Raw genomic sequence first — 22,847 nt, 5'->3', positions numbered from 1 at the left:
AGATGTTGGAGCGTGGCTGTGGGGATTTGTGTTCATTCAGCTACAAGAGCATTAGTGAGATCAGGCGCTGATGTTGGTGAGGAGGTCTGGGGTTCAGTCAGTGTTCCAGTTCATCCCAAAGGTGTTCAGTGGGGTTGAGGTCAGGGCTCTGTGCAGGACACTCGAGTTCTTCCACTCCAACCTTCACACACCATGTCTTCATGGAGCTCGCTTTGTGCACAGGGGCATTGTCATGCTGGAACAGGTTTCAGTCTCTTAGTTCCAGCGAAGGGAAACTGGAATGCTACGGCATACAACATTTTAGACAATTGTGTGATTCTAACTTTGTGGCAATAGTTTGGGGAAGAACCACATGGGTGTGATGGTCAGGTGTCTACAAACTTTCAGCCATATAGTGTAGTTCAAGCTGGAGAGTAGTTATTAGTGTTGTCAGAGTTGAGAGTTGGGCAAATTGTAGCTGGGAAAACCACCTTTAAGCTCGCAATTTTTTATTTATTTATTTTTTTAAAAAAATCCTAATATGCATTTTTAGTACAAGGTTGACTGTTTAAGGTTGACTGTTAAACTACACAATGTGGAGCAAATGAAATATTTTGTCCCATGAACAGTTTTCAGTATTCCTGTGTACATTATTAAAAGAAAAAAGGTTGTACAGAACACCCCGAAGCAGAGGTTATCAAAATGGGGTCTGTAGTTGTGAATAATTTTATCATTATATCATTACTTATTATAAAATTTATTTTCTTTATTTTCATATTCTTTATTTCTTTACATTTATTCTTCTAGTTACTATCCTGTTTTACTGCTCACCTGAATTAAAGTAGTTTCATCCAAACTGCAATAACTCAGTAACAGAAACAGTAGGCCTATAAATAGAAAACAAAACTTGGACCTAGTTTTTTCTGTCGGTGGACATTTCAGGAATAAAAAAAACCTTATAGCTATCGATCATAAAATAAATCTGTAAATGTAGTTTACACATAAAGTGGTCCAAAAAGTAGAGAACACCTGCTCTAAATGACTTTCTCCCAAAGGATTTATGTAAAAGCTAACAACAGAGGTTGAGGAATCTTTGAGGAACCTTTTTTTTATGAGTACATGTTCACTTGAGGTCCATCATTATCCAAATGATGCAGTTTGTATGTTCACATCTTCACTCACTTTCAGTAATCATTTTGTTGTGGATCTGGGGGTTGATCCTGGGAATGCTGAGTGTGAGGTGGGAATACACCCTGGATGGGACGCCAGTCAGGCCCAAGGCACCATGCACACACTCATTCACACCTAGGAGAGATTTATCCCCTTGCATGTTTTAGGGAAGTAGGAGGAAACCCATGTGAGAGAAGTTTGCATACATGTTTTGACTTTGGATATCAAATGTATAGCACTAAAATATTAAAAGGTGCGTATTAATAGCTGTGGGGGGAAAAAATGTTATTATGATGATGATGATGATGATGATGATGCTTAAACCCTTACTGAGCTTGAGAGCATTCTATGTCAATCTGGCAACCCCGTGACTCGCCGCCTGATTGGCCAGCAGATGGCGCGATGACGTAACGGTGGAGCACAGTGACGCGCTGCATCCCCGCATCCTCCGTGCGCCTTGACCGTGATGTTCAACACCACGACGTGACCGGGGAGGGGGAGGGAGGAGAAAAGAAAGGACAGGAAAAAACAAAAAAAAAACAAAAACACAACAACATAAACATCAGCAAGAGAAAGGGAACGTGGCGCAGGAGGAATCAGTGATGTCTCTCTCGCCATGCCGCATCCCTCCGCGTACCTGCTGCTGCTGCTGCTGCTGCTGTCCGTCGCGCTCGCGCTCACCGAGGCCGCGGAGCTGAGGGGTCTCGAGCACAATGCGGAGACGCCTTCGCGCAAAGGACGTCGGGAGGAGACGGCGACCGCGCCTGCGGGTAACAATAACATCCTGTAATCACATCAGGATCGTGCTCATCATCATCACCATCATCATCATCATGGCTTGTTTTGTTTTTGTTTTTTTTCTTTTCCTCATGCATCCTCTCATCACCTCTTCATCAAATACAGTGCGCGTTTTGTTTTTAAAGAAAGAGCATAAATGAATAAATGCATGGGATTTGAGAGAGTAAAGAAAACTGCAGGCTGGAATGCTGTAACAGCTCCACCAGAGCCTGATCTGTTGACTGTAACAGAGCGGTTTCAGGTTTCAGGTTTCATGTCTGCATTCACGTCTGCTTCAGTAATTATGATGCACATTTACATCCCTGCGCAGCCCGAATGAGCACTGCATCTTTAAGCTCACACTCGCGCGTTTTACAGCATCTCTCCAGAACAGGCCAATTTATAGACTTCTTTAAATAAACCTATTATACACTGCAAAAAAAAAAGACATCTTAGCAAGTGAAAATATCTTGAATATAGTCAAATGTATTTAGCATTTCCTATTATAATATGACAATAAACCAAAGAAAGATTATTAAACCTATTTGGAGACATTTTTACTCATTTTAAGCTTTATATTTTCTTATTCTATTGGCAGATAATTTTGCTTCTTTCTAGAAATAAATGCTTTAAATGAGCAAAATTATCTGCCAGTAGAACCAGACTGCTGCAGGCTTGAAACTAGAACTTTAGTCTAGAAATAGGTTTAATGATCTTATACTTGGTTTACGGTAATCTTATAATAGGAAAAACTATGTAAATTTGACTATATTCCAGATATTTATAATTGCTAAGATGTTATTTTTTTTTGCAGTGTAGACAGTTTCATATCTTGCACTATAATATGTAAATAAAGCCGGGTTTATATTTGCCACAGACAACATTGTAAAAATAATTCTTTGGTCGGGATTCGAGATCGGTGGTGTTAAGCCGGCTTTACAATGTGTGATATTCAACCTGATTTTGCTGTGACACATCGTAAAGGATAACTTTTGGTTGGGAGTTCAGTGATCTTAGAACATAAAATGTGACGTGGTTTTCATTTTAGTGCCGCTGCAACCAAAGAATTATTTATTTTTTTTATTAAAACCTGTGAAAGCCGCTACAACACTCGTCTACAAATCCACCAACAGGAAGACAGAGTAGGATGACAAGAAACTCACGGAACAGCTACAAATACAGTAGTGGTGATGGCGAAGCATAAATGAAACATATGGGATTTAAAAGAAGAGCGGTTTGTATAATTAATGTCTCGTCACAGTTATATCATGACAGGATAAAAAAAAAGAGACGGGGCAAGAAATAAAGGATGAATTACAGCTTTCGGATGTGTAGCTAATCACATCGAGTTTATTTACTGTTATGAAAGCGTGAATGTATTTCATGCTTTCCAGCTGAAGAGCTGGAAACCTGTGCTGCACCCAGTATGGCAGAACGTAATCGTAGGTCTAGGACGTTCATCGTATAATCTGACATGAAGAACACGTTATCACACAGTCTGGTATAGAATCCTTATTGAGGATCCTCGTCTCGTACAGCATGACAGGTCACACGCATGATGTAACCAATTTAGTGCCATTGCGACTAAAGACAGGCAGCGACAATGTTCTGTCAGTGTGAGAAGTTTTTGATTAAAATCTCAGTGTGAGCGCTGCTACGACGAACATCTAAAAGCCACCAACAGGAGGACGGAGCAGGATGATGGGAAACTCGCAGGACAGCTACGAACTACATAAACGAAACAAAACATACTGTGTGACAAAGAAATAATCTTAAAAGACTGCTGTAATCTCACAGTCTAAAAGTTCATGCTATACAAGAGTGTTTTGGTGTATATCACATTTGTTATATTGTTACACTACTGTTGAATTCTCGAATCTGATTGGTCAGAAAGTGTTGATTAATTTTCTCGAACAGTGGGCTTGACAGTAGTGCGGCACACTATAGTAACAAATTAGACAGGGACTTGTACAGTGAATGCTTCACATAAATGCATTTTAAAGTGAGGTTTTCTGTAAGGAGACATTTATTTATTGTTTAAGGAGGCTCCAGTGTCAGTGTTTTGTAAAAGTCAGAGGTAAAGTTTTAACTTTTAGGTTTTTAGGACTGAGGAGTTTACGCTTTAAGAGAAAGTGAGGGAATGACTGTTTATAGCTGCTATAACGTAAGTGGTAACAGGAAAGCTAGCTTGTTTCGCAGGTGGAATGTAACCATAAACAGGTAAAAATATGATGCAGTGTTATTTAATAAATTAAAAAATTATTTTTGTAGACACAAACCATGCTTTGTGGTTTTTCAGTAACAAGACAAGCTGCATTTTTATGTCTTATTAACTTTAAGATGACTAATGACTATTTACAGCTAATGTAAGTGATTATATGAACTAACTGAACGGATAAAAAGTATATTGTATCGTTCTTTAATAAATAAAAAGTTTGCACAGGTAAATTGCTGTGTTATGAGTAATTAAAAAACTTAACTGTTGATTATTTTCCTATAACAACACACCCTGTTGTGTTTTATTCCTTAAATGTTACATTGTTGACAAGACAATTTGACAAGTCCACAAATATGAGTTTTGAAGCTATTTTCATTGTTTTAAACCATAAAAGGTTATTAGCTCTTTGTTAGTTTGGTATCAGGGCTGATTCGGGTTTGAAAAGCTAGGTCAGAGTTTGAATTCGACATTTTCTGATCCAATGTACTGCTTTTTTTTTTTGTTTTTTGCTGTTGCTGATGCAACACTTTCACATAAGTTACACACAGAAGCTTGCAGAGAGCCAGGTGACGTCTGTGAGGATGTTAGTACAGAATTGTAACAGACTGATTTTTTAAAAAATAATTTTGTTAATTTTTTAATGAAAGTCTGGTTTTAAGCATTGTTTTAAATGTCTCATTTACAGTATTTTAATCAATCATTTACCTGTTTAAATTATTGATTAATTTCATTTCATGGGGAAAGGCACCATCCATACTCACCATGCTCATTTAATGGGTACGTTACTCCAAAATGAACAGAAAGAATATAATTCATGTACATTCTGACGTGGCTGTGGCTTTCTGCTCTTCTTGCTCATGTACAATGCACACAGCTGGCACTTTGATCTATTTTTAAGTGTCTCTGGCAGAGACGTGGGTCTCTTTCTCATTATTATTTCATGGCAATGATAAGGTTAAAGCAGGATACTGGGCACCATTAATAAGCAACAGACAATGACAAATAGCCATCATATACTCGATTGCTTTAAAGTTTTGTATTTTGTTCTCTTTAATTAAACATTAAGGGATGAATGAGACACAATGAGTAATTTGCAGATTGCAGAAGCTGCATCGTTTCCAGACTAACCAAAACTCACTTTCCATAAAGTATATACATTAGTCAAGCTCCAGGTTGCTTTAATTACGCCAAACTGAACATGCCCCTACCTCTGCTCTCTCCTCTAGAGTTGTTTTCATCTCTGACGCTGAAGGTGTGGGTGAAAGACGCATCCAGTCAGCGGTACCTGAGCGGCGCCGCAGTCCGGGTGTTTGTGAACGGATCTCTGCTACAGTCTAGCCAAACTGAGGAGAATGGAGAAGTGCTTCTGACTGTACCCTACCAGCTGGGGGTCACCCTCACTCTGGTGGCCAGCATGGAGGCCTACATGCCCACTCAGCTACCCTGGAAGACCACCAAGATGCCCAGTGAGTCTGCTGCATACATCCCTCCCACCTGGAGTTTCAGAAATTCTTATCTCTGGGGAAAATCTTTGGCAAATTATTTTAAAATATGTTCCACCACAGCACTGTTGAATTCTGGATTCCGATTGGTCAGAAGGTGTTGAGTTATTTTCTATAACAGCAGCTCTGACAGTAGTGCGGCTGCAAATCGCAGGTTTATATGAAAGCGCTTGTTCTTATACGTAATCGTTTCTATAGTAACTTACACAGAGACTTGGATGCTCCACATATACGTGTGTAATCGTTGATTTTTAAAGTGTTATTTAACAATGAAAAATGTATATTTGTTGAAGTGGTGAAGTTTACTGTAGGGAGACATTTATTTAACATTTATGGAAGGAGTCTCCAGTGTCAGTGCTTTGTAAAAGTCAGAGGTAAAGCTTTAATTCTCAAGTTTTCAGGACTGAGGAGTTTATGCTTTAACAGAAAGTGAAGGAATGACTTTATAGCTGCTGTAACCTAAGTGATAACAGGTACTAACTTCTTTCACAGATAGAAAGTAAATATAAACAAATTAAAAAGTATGACGTTATTCTTTAATAAATAGAAGCTACATTTAGATCTTATTTTTAATGTAAAACTATTTTTCTACCCATAAAAGAAGGACTTTACTGTATATGCTTCAATACCATCATTTTCTGAAAGTATTTTGACTTCATACGACATTCATACTACCAGTAATATAATTTAGAACATAGTCCTGGTTTATGAACTGACCTGTTACAATTTGTTGTCTTCCAGTATTTTCTGCTGTTACGATGTCCCTGGTCCCACAAACCCAAGGCAACATCTGGCTCTTCGAAGACACCGTGTTGATAACTAGAAAAACATCTGGTGAGCACACATGCCAAATCTGTGTATTTTGAGTCATCTAGTATAAATCTGTTTTTTTTTTTTTTTACCAGATAAAATAAATAGAATTGGAGTAGAAATGTTTCTCAATCTGTCACAATAAAAAATATATAATATCAGCTAAAGGTAACTAAGAGATACAAAATAAATTTGTAGCACATGCCAAATTTTGTCCATTTGTTATCCAAATAGAGGCCTAGTCAGTGCTCAAATAATTTATAATTTTTATATAATAATTTTTAGTCATTACAGTACTTGTAGTTGAATGCAAAGGTTTGCAACTTCATAGTTTTTGGGTTAAATAAGAAAAATGTACTTCACTGTTACAATTTATCTTCCAAAAATTGCAATTCCAAGATGAAATGTGGGTGTATCCTGCAAAAATACAACAATGCCAAACAGACAGCACAAATGACAGAAGAATGAGGGCTGGGAGATGGATAACTATTAGAACTGATTACAATATAGTTTTGCACTATAATATATATATATATATATATATATATATATATATATATATATATATATATATATATATATATATATGAATATCTGTGAAAGCTAGCACACTAAACATCTTGTTATAAATTTAATTTTACAATTTATCTCTACAACGTAACACATTTACTGTATTATTTCTTCTGCAGATGTGTCATCACAACCCATCGTCCAGTTCCCCAAGAGCCTTCTCTTGCTCCCGGAGAACGCCACCATCTCCACGGTGACCGCTTATCTGACAGTTCCAGCTCCGCCTCCAGAGAAAGACAGTCATTTCTGTACCATGGGGGTCTTCAACAGCAAAGGAGGTAGAGAGCAGTAGACCTGCAGAGCACTCATGAATAAATGTTAATGACCATGGAGACAGGAATCACTGATATTCTGAGATCCTTCAGGTCAGATGTTACTTACTGAACAAATATGTGTTATGACATTATGAAGAGCTGGTCATTCATCAATTTGGAAAGTACCTTGGGCGAACACTTCTGCTTAAATACTTGATCATGTACTCTGTGTTTAATGAATTCACTCATGGCCAGGGCAAGTCATTAATCATCACTACATCTATCTGTTGTAGAAGCTCCGTGTTTTATTGATTAATTGATTTTACAGTGTGTCAGGTCTGCTGATCTATGGATACTATGCATTAAAGTAAACATCTGAATTACACATAGCTCTGATGCCGTGTTGTACCTCGGTTCAGCAGTTATAAGTGAAATATGCTGCCGCCTTCTCTCACGCCTCGCTACTCTAGTAGTAGCGAAGAGCAAGAAAAGTCATAACTCAAAAACAAAGTTAATGCAAAAATGCAAAGAAATAGTGATAATAGTGGCCAAGAATCATGTCTTAAACTCCTTGTTTTTGTTTGCAATATTTAGATTTTTGCTGGTACACTGTCTTTGTAATATTTACTTCTTCATCATTATTACCGTCCCAAATTTGGTCTCTTTGGACAGAACCAGTGTACAAAGTAATTAACACCACACCACAGCAAACATTTCACATCCAGTATGGAATTTATTACTATGTTGGCATCCATTTATTACACTGCACTTTGCTGAAGTTTCAGGACACAGGAGCGTGAAATTGAGCCCCATGGCAGTGCTGAGCACTCAACTGCTGTCCGATGGGAAAGAGATTGACATCAAAGGGCCAATTCAGCTCACCGTACCTTTACCATACCACACCCATCTCCGAGCCTCCGACTCCCTGCCTGCCTGGACCTTTGACATGACCACAGGTTGGTGAGGAGCATTCAGAGATATAATATAAATAGTAGTTTATTCCTTCATTGTCCTTGTTTCCTGATGCTTGCTATGTCCAAAGTTTTTGAATGCAGTGCTAGGCTCACTGAGGCTAAGAAGTATTTTTGAACATATTCTTTTGATCCAGGTACGTGGGTGAACAAGGGTATCGGCTCTGTTAGGACGGAGAGAAATGGACTGGTCTGGACCTATGTAGCTCCTCACCTTGGCAACTGGATCGCAGCACCATCTCCAACATCTAATGGTATGACGATTTTTATGTATTCCTAGACGACACACAAACTTCAACATAATGTATGCAATTTATGTCTCAATAAAGTAAAAATCGGCTTGTTTGCCGATCTGGAAGACATTGCCATAATGTCATTTTTCTGATAATCTGCTCTAGCCCATGATTGATTGACAATCTTTTGGGGGCTTATTGTTACTTCATTTGGATAATAATTTTATATTACAACTGAGACAGGATACCACTGAGCAGTTGAGGGGTTAAAGGCCTTGCCCAAATATTTCAACTTGTCTTAGCAAGAACATGCATTAACAGTGATCAAAATGACACTGTGGCGTATGTAACATATGTTTTTCCAGTTAGCAAAGTATCAAAAGAATGTTACATCAGTGAAACATAATTTGCATTGGCTACCTGGGTGTGTGATATCTGCTTTTCATGTACTCTAAAACCAAGACACATCAATTTCCATATAGTCCATGACCCATGCATATTGTGCTTTGAAGCAGAAATGTACAAGGCATCCATAATCTGTGCTCACTGAATGATTATGTGAACAAGGCCTAAAGTGTAACCAGATTTCTGTTTGTGAAAAATCTAGGTTACACGGGACATGCAACTTCGATGGATTTCATCTCATACCATACATACCTTCTTGTGGGCATCTTGGGTGGGACTCTTGTGATCATCATTGGATTTTTATCTGTGATTTTATGTCACTGCAGGTAAGAGGTCTTAATAATCTCATTATTTGGGCTAGCACTCAACTTTTGATGTTAAATCTGGATATCTGGACTAACGATAAACGACTCTCCAAATGATATAAGATGTTTTTTCTGTTTGCTTCACAGAGAGTTGAGCCATGAGACTGAAAGAAAAAGATGGAACTCCACTAGACTCTCAATCATCAAGAAAGACCAGACCACATCAACCAGCTCAGATGAAGTCCATGAGCCCTTGTACAATAATGGAGACCATAACGGAGACAGGTCTTACTCAATGGCCGCAAGAGGTGCAGGTGTGTCAGCATCCCCTCGACATCAAGCCAACTATAACATCTATGTCGATAATGTCTGCAGACCAGCAGGGAACCTGTACGAGAACATTGGAACTACAGGCCTAGAGAACCTCAGAGTTACAGTACCAAACTTGTATGTAAACAGTGATGAAGTAGCAAAGCTTAGAGAGATGTCTGAAAAGAATGCCTCGCGGCAAGCTCCTGGAGATAATTCAACATATCGAGACAAGCTTTTCCACATCTACAACCAGCCCGTGGCCATTGTCCAAGCTCCAGAGCATTTCCCTGCCCAGGGACAGGCTGAGTCCACTGGAAGCCGATGCGCCACCTTTCCCAGGAACGGCATGGAGCACGGAGCACAGACTGAGCGAAACCTGAAAGACAGTTTCACCCAGACACTGCCAAAAGTCCCACAACAAGACAACAGTGTGCAGCCTGCTCTAGAAGGCCCACAGACCGCCACTGCCAACCCAGGAATCTGGGGACGCTATAGCCACTTGCTCGAGTCTGTCTCTGTCCCGGGGACCCTGAACGAGGCAGCTGGAATGGGTCCTTTCCATGGTGAGCTACAGGGAATCTCTGAGCAGACCCTGCTGGAGCTTTCCAAGGTCAAGCCTTCTCCTCTGCCTCCTCGGGCATGGTTTGTGTCTTTGGATGGTAAACCAGCAGCCCAAGTACGCCACTCTGTAATCGAACTCCAAGGAAGGCACCGGCCAGGCAGCAGCAACGACACCAGCCTGGACTCTGGGGTGGACATGAATGAGCTCCAGCAGTTAGTACGAAAGAGCGATCAGGAAGGACCCTCGATCACCAACATGCCCAAAGTAGCAAGGGGCCGTGGCCACGAGGAACAGGACTTGAGTAGTAGTGAGATCGGAAGCCCTGAAGATACATCTCTGAGGAACACACTGGAGGGCAGCAGTGCAGCTATCCCCAACATCCCAGAGGATCAAGATGCTGGTGACACATCCAGCGAGTCCAGATCTACCCCACCGCCCAGGAGACTGCGCAAAGTGCGGGACAAAAGGCCCGATAAGAAAACGAATCGACATATGAGGGAGGAAAGAGCACAAACAAAACGTTAGATTAATCTACTCTGTGTGCTGAGCTTTGGTGTCTGCCAAATATTTCTGGTTTTCATCAACCTGCCTTATTGTACTGTTATCGGGAGAAATGCCACACAAAGATGACCTGTCTTAACCGTTGGAGCGTAGCTTTCTTAAAGTGAATTTCTGTGGTGTTTGCAAGTTTTCTGCACACAGCTATTGCCCATCCATGACACCAATCCATTGTTCCTCCACAACAGCTACATGTCTCACTCCTGTAAAAGTCAGTGTCGTGTTTGTACAAAGTCTTATGTTTACAAGAGTGCATTGCAATACCATGTATTCAGTTCCATTTTTTTTTTCACTGTGAGCACAATGCCTGTATCTACAAAGCTATTTTTAAACTGATAATGAGTCTGAATACTCAATGGGATGTTTGGAACAGGATGATAGTTTGCTTGAGGTCACTTCCTTTTTATTGTAAATTCAGGTGTAGATATGTGAAGTAAGCAAGAACTGCCACCAGAGTGCCAACAGTAGTGATAAAAATAAAATCCTGTAAAAATTTGTCATCTGGAATTCCAAGATATGAGAAATGTTGTGAAACAACAAGGAATGTCAAGTATATAACCTGTACATGAATTTATTCTTCTGGCATTCAGGAAAAAAAAAACTATTCTGATTTAAAAAGGCCTTTAAGGACATTTATTTGTCTTGCACTTAAAGTTGTTTAAATTCCTCATATTTGCATGCTTTTTTTTATTTTTTTTTTTAATTAGAGAATGTAGCAACAAACATCAGGATTTTGGCTCAGGTCTTGTTTTATCAAGACCTTAGCCCTGAATACATCAAGGCTGTATTATTTAACAGCCATAGATCCAGCAATCCATGATGTTTTGTGCATAAATGTTTTGGTGGATGATATAATTTTATGACTGACCAACAGGCTGAATAAGCAAGGTAGGTTGTTGCCAAAAAGCAGTGGCATATGAACTGGGGTCTGGTGGGCAAATTGATTTTGACATTATGCTGATTAAAAAAATAGTGCTGCATGACTCAAAAGAAGTTTTTTTTCTTTGTAGATAGTGTCAAGTCAATTTTCATCTTGTACTGTGTATCATTTATGTAAATTACTTACCACTTTAAATGGGGAAGTTCTCTCATTTCTTGAATGCTTTGCTGACCAGTTTGTGATTTGCAGTTTTTGTGCACATCAATAAAGGAACTAGCCAGTGTTGGATGTAATGTGTTTTAGTGGTTTATTTCCATTGCATTTCTTGATGTCTTAAAAGTACCAGAGTGTCTAAATGTAAAAGGAAGGAAAAACACACTCTTAGTTCCTTTCATGTTTAGCACGGATAGGTATACTTGTTGGCTGTAAGTCAAGGTTGCATTGATCTCCACTGTTCGACCATGTTCGTACACCCACACCATCACCCCCCAACCTCACTGGTCTGATCCGCCCACGAAGAGAGCTTGCCTTGCGTTGGGCTTTATTGTCATGCTTACTGAAATCCACAAACAAGCTCTGTTGGGTTTCCCCAGATCCTTCCATCTTCCCAACCACAGGAGCCAATGACAAGCTCAGACAGGATGTTTTGGCACTCATTCTCTTTCTAGAGGGCTGAAAGACTGGAGCTTGTTCCAAAGACAAGCACCTCTGCATGGACCTGGATTCACAGGAATCGGGCGTTGCAGTATGTGTGCTGTCGATGCAGAGGGCCTGGGTGTTCTGGATGATGGATTCGAGAGAAACAGGAGCCAGAGGGGCTGCTTTAGATACGTCAGATCTTTCTTTTCTCTGCAAGCCAATACCCGGTACAAACAACTCTGTGTTCTGCTGATCAGTAAGGTTGATCCGGGCACTATTAGTAGGAGGTGCTGTGCTAACTGCCTTAATGTCATTACCACTCCATGTGAGAGGGTTGTAGATGACATTCCAGTCCACGGGGCAGCAGATGGATTGTCGTAACCATGTCTTGATACAGCCAGAATGAAACTGCAGTGCCAGGAAGAGATAGGAAATCCTAGTTTGGTATAGATGCTATTCTTTTACCCAATCTTTTCATTTTGGTGTACTCAGATGATTAACAAGTGCACCATTACACACTGCTATACAAAATTCGAAAGTTACCTTGTGTCGACAGGGGAGAGTTTTAACCTGCTGGCCCACGTGGAAGCTCTGAAGGCAAAGGCGACACTGTATTCCCAGTTCCAGAAGTCGGGAACTTTGGTGAATTTGTATTACTGGGAACATCTTCAAAACGTGCTCTGGAACCAAGTCTGACATGAGACCAGTTTCAATGCTGTAACACCAAAGGGGCAGTTTCCATTAAATATATTTAAGCAATTAGAATAAGTATCGATTATACGATATATCCCTACTTACTTAGTGTACATCTCTTGATTGTCAGTTAAGCTTTTCTTGCTTTCCATCATTAGTTGCCATGACTGATTTCTTTTCTGCAGAATCAGATTAAAGCCATGTAAGTTTCAGTTAGAAAAGATGACAAAAACCCAACATTTACAGACCAAATTGACAGCGGAAATAAAAACTCACCATTCTCACTGCAAAGCTGTGTTGAGGATGACAGCTTCTCTTAAAACAGTCCTCACACAGGTGGTAATAACTGCACACAGTGCACCTACAGCATGAATGTAGATTTAACTTCATTACTTAGAAGATTAAACAAGTAATGGAGCTTTTGCCTCTGGAGTCTGTCTCAACTTTTTATAAAACCTCAAATGATGCAAAATGAATGAAGCACATGATGGAGTCTGCATTCCCATCCATTTAGTCTCAATCTACCTAATTGTGATGGCTTTATCTAAAGAACCCGGACAGGGAAACAACTAGAAATGATTCTGAATGAGCTTCAATGGATTTAATAGTTTAATGCTTTAAAGATATATAGACCGAATTTACACCACTGACACAAGGAATTCTGCAGTGATCACTATTTTTAGGGTAGATATTCTGTAAGCAAGGTCTTGATTATAATTATTTCACTGATGACACCCAGATCAATGTTTATTCCAAGCCTGATATCTGACTTCCACCTCAGGGTGTGCTTACTGGAGTCCAGGAAGTACAAACTGGGAAGAGACCAAACCCAGAGAGAATTACAATAATCATGAAAAGAAACAAATGCATGTACAGCTAGAATGACAGAAAGTGATGTGAAGCTGTTTCTAATTCACGAATAAATTTTAGTGTTTCTAGTGTTTTCTGTCACCTGATAACATCTAACGTCCACTAAATAAATCAGATTAAACAAGCAGTCAGCTCAATTAAAAGAGTCTGCACATACAATACACACAAGAACACCTTTCTTGAAGATTACCGTTTTCCTATAACAGCATGTCCCGCAATATTTTAAAACATTGTGCTTTCTATCCATTTATAGTTACATTTAATGTTATGGAACATCCATGAAGTTAGTTACGGTTATCACTTATGGTATCGCAAAGAAAATGAATCAACACCTTCTGGACAATCAGATTCGAAAATTAAACAATGCTGTGGTGTAATTCTGAATAAAACACTTTTCAAACTGGAAACTTTAGAAATCCAGCATTTTAAAACATTCAGAAATCTGTTCAAACTCTGTCAAAGGTAATTATCATTAGTATCACCATTATTTAAAAAAAATCATCAAAGCTATCATCAAGAATGACTACCTTGTTTATTAATGGAAAATTTCACCTACTTAAAACATTTTCCAACAACGGGACAGATTCTGCAGTTGTTGCATGGGATTCCCAGGTGTTTCTCCAGACGCTCTTTCTCTGAGGAGGTACACAGCTGACCCGCATTTTTCACCTGAATTTACACAAGCAGTCACACGGGATACATGTGCTGGGCTTTTACATTTCTGTAGACTTATGTAATCGCTAAAAATACGAGAATTCCAAGGTTTAAGTACTCTCCATGTGCTACACGGTACTTCAAACCTGTCCTACCTGTTCCAGCAGCATCTTCAACGTGCTGAAGTTCTCCCGGCACAGTGGACACTTCACCATGCCGTCTGTCTCGGACCTGCTCTGATGGTCAGCCCACACTTTCATGCAGGAGATATGAACGTTGTTTCCGCATCCAAACCTTTACAATGACAAAACTGCTTTAGGCCATCGCATAAGCAATGGTGTGTGGCTGTAAAACGAGACCTTAGCACTTTATAATGGTATATCTTTAACGATAGATGAGATATAAGCTTTAGTATTGCTTTTAATAATTAATTATTAATAATTGAATAAGTCTACAAGTTCCAGATGATGGCATTTTTGAGCTCAGTTATTGGCCAATCGATAGATCAATCAGGCCCTAGTACGAACCTGCAATGCACCACTGGAAGTCTTTTCCTAAGCAGTTCTTCTTGACAGATAGGACAGATATCATCATCCCTAATGCCTTTCTGCCTGATTGTACCATCGTCTTCCTCACTAGAGCAAAGCTGTGCAGGGGCTGATGGGACGCTGTCCGTCCTGTATGGATGCTGTAACACCTCCAGGATCTGTCTCTCTACAAGACCTGGCTGGAAAGAGTCTGGACAAGAGGACACATAAGAGAAAATCTGTGACATTAGTGTGACTTTTTTTTTTTTTTAAAGTAAAAATAGACAAGAGTACAGGAAAAAAAAAAAAAAGAACATTCAACTTTTCAAATTCAAATTTTATCTGTCACATGCGTAACCATACACAGTACGACTTGCAGTGAAATGCTTTATACAACTGTTCTGACATGAAATATGCAAATATAGAAAAATATTAAATATAAAGAAAAATATATACATAAAAAATATATGAAGGGATTTTAAAAAAATTACTAAAATAATGGATCATAAAATATGGATTATAAAACATGAAACATGGATCGTAAATGGAGAAAACTCACATTCATGATCTCTTGGTAGCTTAAATTTGCGCATCAAAACCCTGCAATGATGAAATAATGTGATGAGACATAACGAGTGCCAAAAATTAGATCTACATTATGGGCCCTATTCAGAGTTGAGTTACACACACGTAGTGAGGAGTTAATGTCAGCGATTTAGCCTAAACATTATTTTAGTAATTCTCTCAAAATACTCAAAATAGCAAATTAAAAGTCTGATAAAATAGCTTAAATCATGCTCAAACACACTTTACTATTTCATGACCTAGATTTACACTACACTACACAGTGCGCACAATTAATCATCAGAGCACAATATAATAAAAATAAAATGCAAAAGACTAGGATGTGCTGGATCAAGTGCTACTTTATAAGCTGCTAAATAGTTACAACTAATACTATTAATGCAGAAATATTTTGGCGATATACAAGAATCTTTTTAGAATAGAATGGAATAGATTTTTATTGTCATTGTTTTGAACAACGAAAGACTGTAACCAAAGACTTTTAGCTGTTTATTTCAATGTTTGCCATCTAATTCATATGAAATGTCTGTCTTTTTATTAGTTTTCAATTTTTTAATCGTCTCTTGCTTTAACGTTACATCACACTACGTTTGACAGCAAGGAAAAAAACTGCTTTTTCAGTCCGCATTTTCTAGACCAGTTTTTTGTGCTTGTGTTTAAAGGTGGTGGTCTGGATGCTATTGAAAGCCTCGTCTCAGATGCTTCCACTCAAGAAATATGTGTCAGTTATATGGAATTAAATTTGTGCCAAAAGTATTGAATGTAACTTTTCAAGAAATGAGCAAAAATATACAATGAGAAAGAAGAAAAACACTCTGAAACTGTCAACAATGAACTCAGTGGCAAAAATTTAACATGGTCTTCAAATAAACAGCATTCTTTGTTAAGAGTTTTCTAAGCTTAATTTTTGCTAATCATGGTTTATGAATGCATTGCCAGAGTTGTCATTTACGCTTTCGTAGTTTTAATTTACGCTTCACAACATTATGTTGCAACCTCTCGTGTGGGCGGGGCTTAATAGCAATTTACTCTCATTGGCTCGTGAGATTTGGATCGACAGCTTGAGTGTTCAGCTGAGGAGAAGGATGATGATGACGACGACGACTCTCCGTGCCGCTCCTGAGAGCTCATCTCGAAAAAATAATCGTATGAGACTAGCCAAACCTCAAATATTAGTTACGAACTAATATACTGACTAAGTAAGTAAGAATTAAGTAAGATTAATTAAGTAAGAAAATTAATTAAGTAAGCTCTCCAAAATTCACACCACTGAAGTCTCTACTTCCAGGTTAGGGAAGCCAATGACAGTAAATTGCTGTTAAGCCCCGCCCACACGAGACGTTTGTGCCAAAATGGCGAATATAAACTTGCAGAGCTTAAAGGAAAACTTTGAAAGCGTAAATGACAACTCTGGCAGCGCATTCATAAACCATGATTAGCAAAAAGAAAGCTTAGAAAACTGTTAGCAAAGAATGCTGTTTATTTGAAGAAAATGTTACATTTTTGCCACTGAGTTCGTTGTTTTCAGTTTCAGAGGTTTTTTTTTCCTCATTGTATAGTTTTGTTCGTTTCTTGAAAATTAACGGTCAAGACTTTTGGCACAAATTTAATTCCATACAATCGCAGAGGCATGAAGTGAACAGGTCATTTTTTTAATAATCTGAATGTAGAGCCCAGCAAACCGACTCGAGCAGGTGCGCAACCCGACTCTGAACACGAGTAACTTTCCCTGCGTAAATGTTGACGAAACTTCTGGACTTGAACACAACGTACCAGCAGATGTGTTTACAGAGGTCCTTCTCCTTCTGGAAGGTTCCACAAGTGCAGGTGTGAGGATCACCCAGGAACACCTAAAATAAAAAAAACAACAACCAGGAACTCTGTGAAACACCTGACAAATATGTTAGTTACCAGAAATGGTTAATAAAGCTCTCACTTTGTAGTTTTTGGGTTCTCTGTCTTCTTTGAGAAGGAACCCTGTCGGTCCAAATTCTTTCAGGATGAACATGGTGGTGTTGAGGGACTCATCCTGATGCCAGCTCACAGCATCGCTAGCTGCTTTCCTCCAAACTCTTTTTCTCAACATTACTCCGGCTAGCTAGTTAGTTAGCTAACTTTTAAAGCTAGTATGCTAGAAGTTTTAACCCAGTACCTTTCCAGACAATTTTGTCAACAAAAACTACTCAAACTCTCCTGACAAAGATAAAGTCTGTCCTCTGACAAGCTAAAACATGTTGACAAATATACCACCTAACACATCTCCTGTTACCACAACGCCACTTTTACGCCGAATCTCAAATTGACGCCATTTTAACACAAAGGGCACTATATAGTCAACACAAGCCGGTTATTTCGCACACTATGTAGTGTACTTATGTGAAAACTAAGCAAACATTTGGAATTCAGCCCTAGCCATTGCTGTCAGGCGTTTCTATAGCAACAGGAAACCGGGTGCTAATCTGTATATAGCCGCAAGATGGCGACTTTATCTAAATATATAAATGTTGTGCTCTGTATTGGGTGAAAGTGTGATGCAAGTTTGATTTTCAGGCAAAGAAAAATACAAGAAAAGTGTTTTATACTCTGCTTCATAGTACACCAAGTACTACATGTTAAACACAAAACACAACATTTCAGCATTTTGCTCAACACAATGAGCTAACTGGTCTTGTAATGTACACAGGGTGGAATGTGGAGAAAGCACTGTCAGTTTTTCTTGTTTAGATATTTGAAATGTGCTTGGTCTTAAAGGAAAAGTCCACCCTTACACAGATTAAACACACTTCTGTTGAAATATTTCTGATCTGTTTAGTGATTCTGGTGCTAATTTGTTGGTTGGTGTTGTATTTTTGATATTCCTGTCAGAAGTTAGAGGTTGTCTGCTGTGCCAGTGTCACAGGAAGACATTGCTATTGCTATAACACAGTTACAGTGGCGTTTAACAGCAGGGAAAAAAACAACAATCTCAAATATAAGGCATAACAGTCAGGTTTTGTTGTTAGTCCCTAGGTAGGGCAGGTAGTCAAACCCACATTGCGGGCATTTAACTACATCTACAAAAAAAAAAAGGGAAAAGAAGACAGTCACTGCTGTCTAGGAAGAGGAAGGATCAGTTCCAAATCGGTTCCAGATAAACTGAGAACCATATTGCATGTTCTGGCAACATCTGCTTCTTCACACCGTCTTTCAGTTGCAGTGGGAGGTCACGTTGAGGACGATGAGGGAACTACTATAAAACAAGGCATGAGACACAGAGACACATTTGCGTCAGCGCCAGTGAAGCAAACGTGAAACATTGCCCGTGTTGCCCAACATCATTACGCACCAGGGCTGTCCAGAGACCGGGTTACGTTAGTGAATCCCTCCTGTACATCTCCTTTATCCTCAAACACACCATCTAGACCTGCTAATGAACTGAATATTAGGATGATTATCAAAGTGTACACATGCGAATATTAAGGTTAACAACAAGGCTAATCTGCTAACAAGACCTGATACACTGTATTTAAGTACATGTACATTACTTAACCTAATACTTCTGACTTTTACTACATTTCAGTTATCTTCTTTCTACTCACTATGTTTTCAAACAGCACTACTTTTCTCTATAATCATATATTTGTAAAGTCAGAAGGCGATTTTTTTTTAGCATTAGACTGCTTCAAGGAACAAATCTAAACTTTAACAGATGTGACAGTGAGAATGAGACCTAATACCCATCTCTGTCATCTGTGACAGCTAGCAGTTAGCATTCAGCTAGTTATTATCATGCTAGCTAACCAGCAGAAAGCTGTTTTTCGTTAGCCTTAGCCAATGTTTTCCCACTTTACTTGGTTTCTTGGTGAAAACAGCACTAATTTCCCATCAGGAACTGTGTTTTGACATTGAAGTGGACGTTTTATTCTTTTACTTTCAAACTTTAAGAGCGTTTACTTCAACTTTATACCAGGGGATTTATTTAATCGCACTTTTACTTGAGTGAAGAATTTTGGGACTTTTATCACCTCTGTTGCTAACATGGCTGAAATATTAACGTATGTCTCAATGCACAGAAGCAAAATACTTCCATCAACTGTAATAACCCGAACAAATGTCAAGATTTTGAAGTATATTACGAATTTCCACCATGTCCTATAAGAGCAACTCAAGAGAGTGATGGTGATGATCAACAACTTTCCTGGCCCTCTGTATAAAAGCAGGTTGTAATGGATTGCGTCATCAAAACATCTGTTGACCCAACAGATGCAGCCCAGTTCATCATTTCAAATTGTTTCGAATTTGACAACTCCCAGTTTTACGGACCATGAAAAATGGACGTCATGTCTGTTTCAATTAACGTCACTTTCCACAGTCAAAGCCCATTTATTTTGATATATATCTATTTTCCATTTTGACATACGCTATACGTTTCAACATTGTGCCAGTTTTAATTGTGCGAGACCAAAATAATCGAGACACATACGGACACAGAGGTGATAAAAAAAATAACAGCTGCGTGCATAAGTTTGTATGCCTTTACAACAAAATTAAGAAGGCAAAGAACTTTATTTTGAGCCATTGTTTTTCACAAGTATTCCTTCATGATCACAAGTAGTGCAAATAGTGTATTTTAGGGTGTTAATAGTGAAAACAGTGAAATTACTAATGGATCTAATAGATGCCCCCAATTTTTGACTTCTTGCCTTTGGTTCTTTTCGAATTACTTTAAGCTGATTTTACATTACGTTTTAAAATTTCGTCATATTCTGTCATCTAGGATGCACATATACATTTTATATTTCATTTCATGTTTCATATACATTTCAATAATAATTATGGCCAGTGTCTATAGGGCTACATGGCACCTCCATCATGACATTATGACACCTGACATAATCCACTACAGAGGCTTATTTCAAAGCTGCCATTTATTCATTTTAATGTCATGCTGTGTCAACTGACATTATGTTATGACAATTTTCAGGCTGACTTTACATTAGAACATTATGATACCTGAAACTGGAATGACAGACTTATGTGTATTTACTCCTGGGTAAAGTGAGTTTAAGAGTTCAGAAATGTTTGTGTTGGAGTATGTAGCTTAAAAGTCTTAAGCTACATACACATGAACTGAAGTGAAGAGTTAACAAATGTTATATTAAAGGAGATATAAAATTGCACCATGTCCACAATACAGTGCATTATTTTGAGAGTTTCTCCTTTTCTATGTTAGACAGCATCTACTTCTGTATATTGGAGAATATCAACCCATAAAGTTCCTGCTGGAAGTGCACAAATTATGCAACCTTGTAGATTCAGAATACCCATAATGCAATTTTGATTGTAGCAACAGGGAAGAGGGCACTGTTTCAGAAAGATATGACTGAATTTCTTTTGCAAATCCTTTATTTTATGTTGGGATTTCCCAACCAGGGGATTGTGGTGACTTTGCAAAAATAGTTAAGATGTTAATATATTTCATAAACTGAGTAACATGTAACAAATAACATGCTTTTTGCCATTTGGCACACTTAAAGCAAATAATTTAGGTAGAAGGAGTTCAGCTGATAAAAAACATTTGGGAACTGGTATTACGTCCTGTATTACTTTTTGAATTATTAATTTTTATGAAAGCATAGAAAGCCAAGAATAAGTTATGAAAGCTTTTGTTGTAATTGAACATGATACTTTGAATGTGATGGCACTTTCCCCCACAATGCTTTTCTGCATGGTGAGAGGACGAGGAGGGGTTGACCCATGGGAGCCTGAACCGGGGCAGACGCAGCCCTTTTAGAGTGTGTTAGCATTTATTTTAGAGGGCTGAGACTGCGGCGTGTCCCATGTGGGTGTTCACCGTGACCGGCCACATCCACTGAGTTGATCTCTTCCTGATTAGGGGTGTGTGTCTGTGTGTGTATGTGTGTGTGTGTGTGTGTGTGTGTGTTATAAACTCTGCCAGATTTGCATTCATGTGTAACTGCAAATGAAAAAAACAGCTTTGCAATTTGAGAATGTGTGAAGAGAAAGTGTCATAAAAAAAATAATGCACAGAGACAAAGGGGGCGCAAAAATGGAAGGGAATGTGAAGAGCGACAAACAGAGTGATATGGAAAGATAGAAAGATAAGACAAAGGAGGAAAGAGAGAAAACGGGGCTGTGATCTCTCATTCCTGTTTGGATCCCTGGAGGTGCAGCGGAGACACAGGCTTTCCTGCTTGGTGTAAATCATGTGGCCAGTAATAAGTCTATTTTCCTATTATAGCCATAATGCATGCTCACAAAGACAAACACCACACACACACACACACACACACACACACACACACACAGGCGTATATATAAGGCTCAAAAGACATTTATAGCTGTAGGAATCCACAAAGAAACACTCGAAAACTGTTTAAAAAAACACTTTAACCATGACAACTAATCCATTATGTAAGGAATAAAACACTCAGTGTCATGCTGTTATAGGAAAAAATAATAATTGGCAGGGTGGTGTGAAGGAGTTACCAACCCACAGTTGATTATTTTCCTATAAACACAAATCCTGACATCTTTTATTTCTCTTATACCATAGTAATTTGCCAACAATTACACTGTTTATAAAACAAAGAACATATACCTTTTAATCCATTTATAGATAAATGTTTAAACAAGTTAGTTCCTGTTCTCACTTACAGCAAAGCAGCTATAAAGAGTCATTCCCTCACCTCTTCTTCTGAAGTTAATACGACCAAAAACTCAAAAACTGCCATACAATTCCCTGTGTAAATTGTTTTGATAGCAATGACAACGTATTAGAATGAGCACATTAATATAAATCTGTGATTTGTAATTGCACTACTGTCAGAGCTGCTGTAATAGAAAATTAATCAATCCCTCCCGGCCAATCAGAATCCAGAACTCAACAGCGCTGTGGTGTAAAGATTTTATAATGAACAGTGTATTCTCTTGAAGTGCTGAGTTATGGAAGGGAGTATACAAGAGTCACATCTATAACACACACACTTTCACAATATAATGGTTACACCCAGTGAATCAACTCAGAAGGGCACGCGTTCATGCGGCTTTATTCTTTCGTTACTTATATTATATTTTACCTTTTTTTTCTCTTCAGAGGAAGGAAGAGCACAGGAAAGGAGCGGGCTAAAAGTTCACCTAACACATGTTGTAGGGTCACAACCCCATTCAGCACCAGCAGAGACGACGTGCTCGGTCTTTTGTACTCCCTCATGCGCACTCGTACACACACACACACACACACCTTTACAGTGCTGATCTGTTTAAGAGTCTGGTGAAGTAGGTGTTGAGATATGAATATAAAGTCAACAAGCTACACGAGATTTTACTTTCTTTGAACATATCATACAGTTGGGTGCAAAAGTTTGCACACC

General features: G+C 38.7%; 2 protein-coding genes across 2 annotated transcripts; one reads left to right on the top strand and one right to left on the bottom strand.

Annotated features, from left to right (window-relative positions):
* Positions 1-1,513: 1,513 nt before the first annotated feature.
* On the top strand, positions 1,514-11,794 carry fam171b (family with sequence similarity 171 member B). The gene is made up of 8 exons (XM_026933033.3): positions 1,514-1,919; positions 5,371-5,610; positions 6,388-6,480; positions 7,146-7,304; positions 8,060-8,236; positions 8,389-8,505; positions 9,092-9,215; positions 9,342-11,794. The coding sequence occupies exons 1-8, from the start codon at positions 1,766-1,768 to the stop codon at positions 10,591-10,593; spliced, it is 2,316 nt and encodes a 771-aa protein (XP_026788834.3). The 5' UTR covers positions 1,514-1,765; the 3' UTR covers positions 10,594-11,794.
* Positions 11,747-17,822, bottom strand: zswim2 (zinc finger, SWIM-type containing 2). Its single transcript, XM_053230377.1, has 10 exons — positions 17,411-17,822; positions 17,248-17,324; positions 15,449-15,489; positions 14,890-15,100; positions 14,518-14,656; positions 14,265-14,377; positions 13,115-13,199; positions 12,944-13,017; positions 12,689-12,860; positions 11,747-12,553 (listed from the first exon to the last, which is right to left on the bottom strand). Exons 1-10 carry the CDS (start codon positions 17,558-17,560, stop codon positions 11,888-11,890), a joined length of 1,728 nt encoding a protein of 575 aa, XP_053086352.1. The 5' UTR covers positions 17,561-17,822; the 3' UTR covers positions 11,747-11,887.
* Positions 17,823-22,847: the final 5,025 nt, after the last annotated feature.

This window comes from Pangasianodon hypophthalmus, chromosome 2, assembly GCF_027358585.1.
Source record: "Pangasianodon hypophthalmus isolate fPanHyp1 chromosome 2, fPanHyp1.pri, whole genome shotgun sequence".
In the NCBI taxonomy this organism is placed as follows: domain Eukaryota; kingdom Metazoa; phylum Chordata; class Actinopteri; order Siluriformes; family Pangasiidae; genus Pangasianodon; species Pangasianodon hypophthalmus.
The sequence above is the reverse complement of the archived record's forward strand: the minus strand, read 5'-3'. Positions and strand labels throughout refer to the sequence as shown.

Bases quoted from the DNA above. Each gene is read 5' to 3' on its own strand.
- zswim2 (XM_053230377.1), bottom strand. From the start codon at position 17,560: ATGTTGAGAAAAAGAGTTTGGAGGAAAGCAGCTAGCGATGCTGTGAGC. The intron at 14,657-14,889 runs GTTCGTACTAGG...GTCATTGTAAAG, and splicing joins CTTCCAGTGGTGCATTGCAG to GTTTGGATGCGGAAACAACG. The intron at 13,018-13,114 runs GTGAGTTTTTAT...CTGATTCTGCAG, and splicing joins ACAGCTTTGCAGTGAGAATG to AAAAGAAATCAGTCATGGCA.
- fam171b (XM_026933033.3), top strand. From the start codon at position 1,766: ATGCCGCATCCCTCCGCGTACCTGCTGCTGCTGCTGCTGCTGCTGTCC. The intron at 1,920-5,370 runs GTAACAATAACA...TCTCTCCTCTAG, and splicing joins GACGGCGACCGCGCCTGCGG to AGTTGTTTTCATCTCTGACG. The intron at 8,237-8,388 runs GTTGGTGAGGAG...CTTTTGATCCAG, and splicing joins GACCTTTGACATGACCACAG to GTACGTGGGTGAACAAGGGT.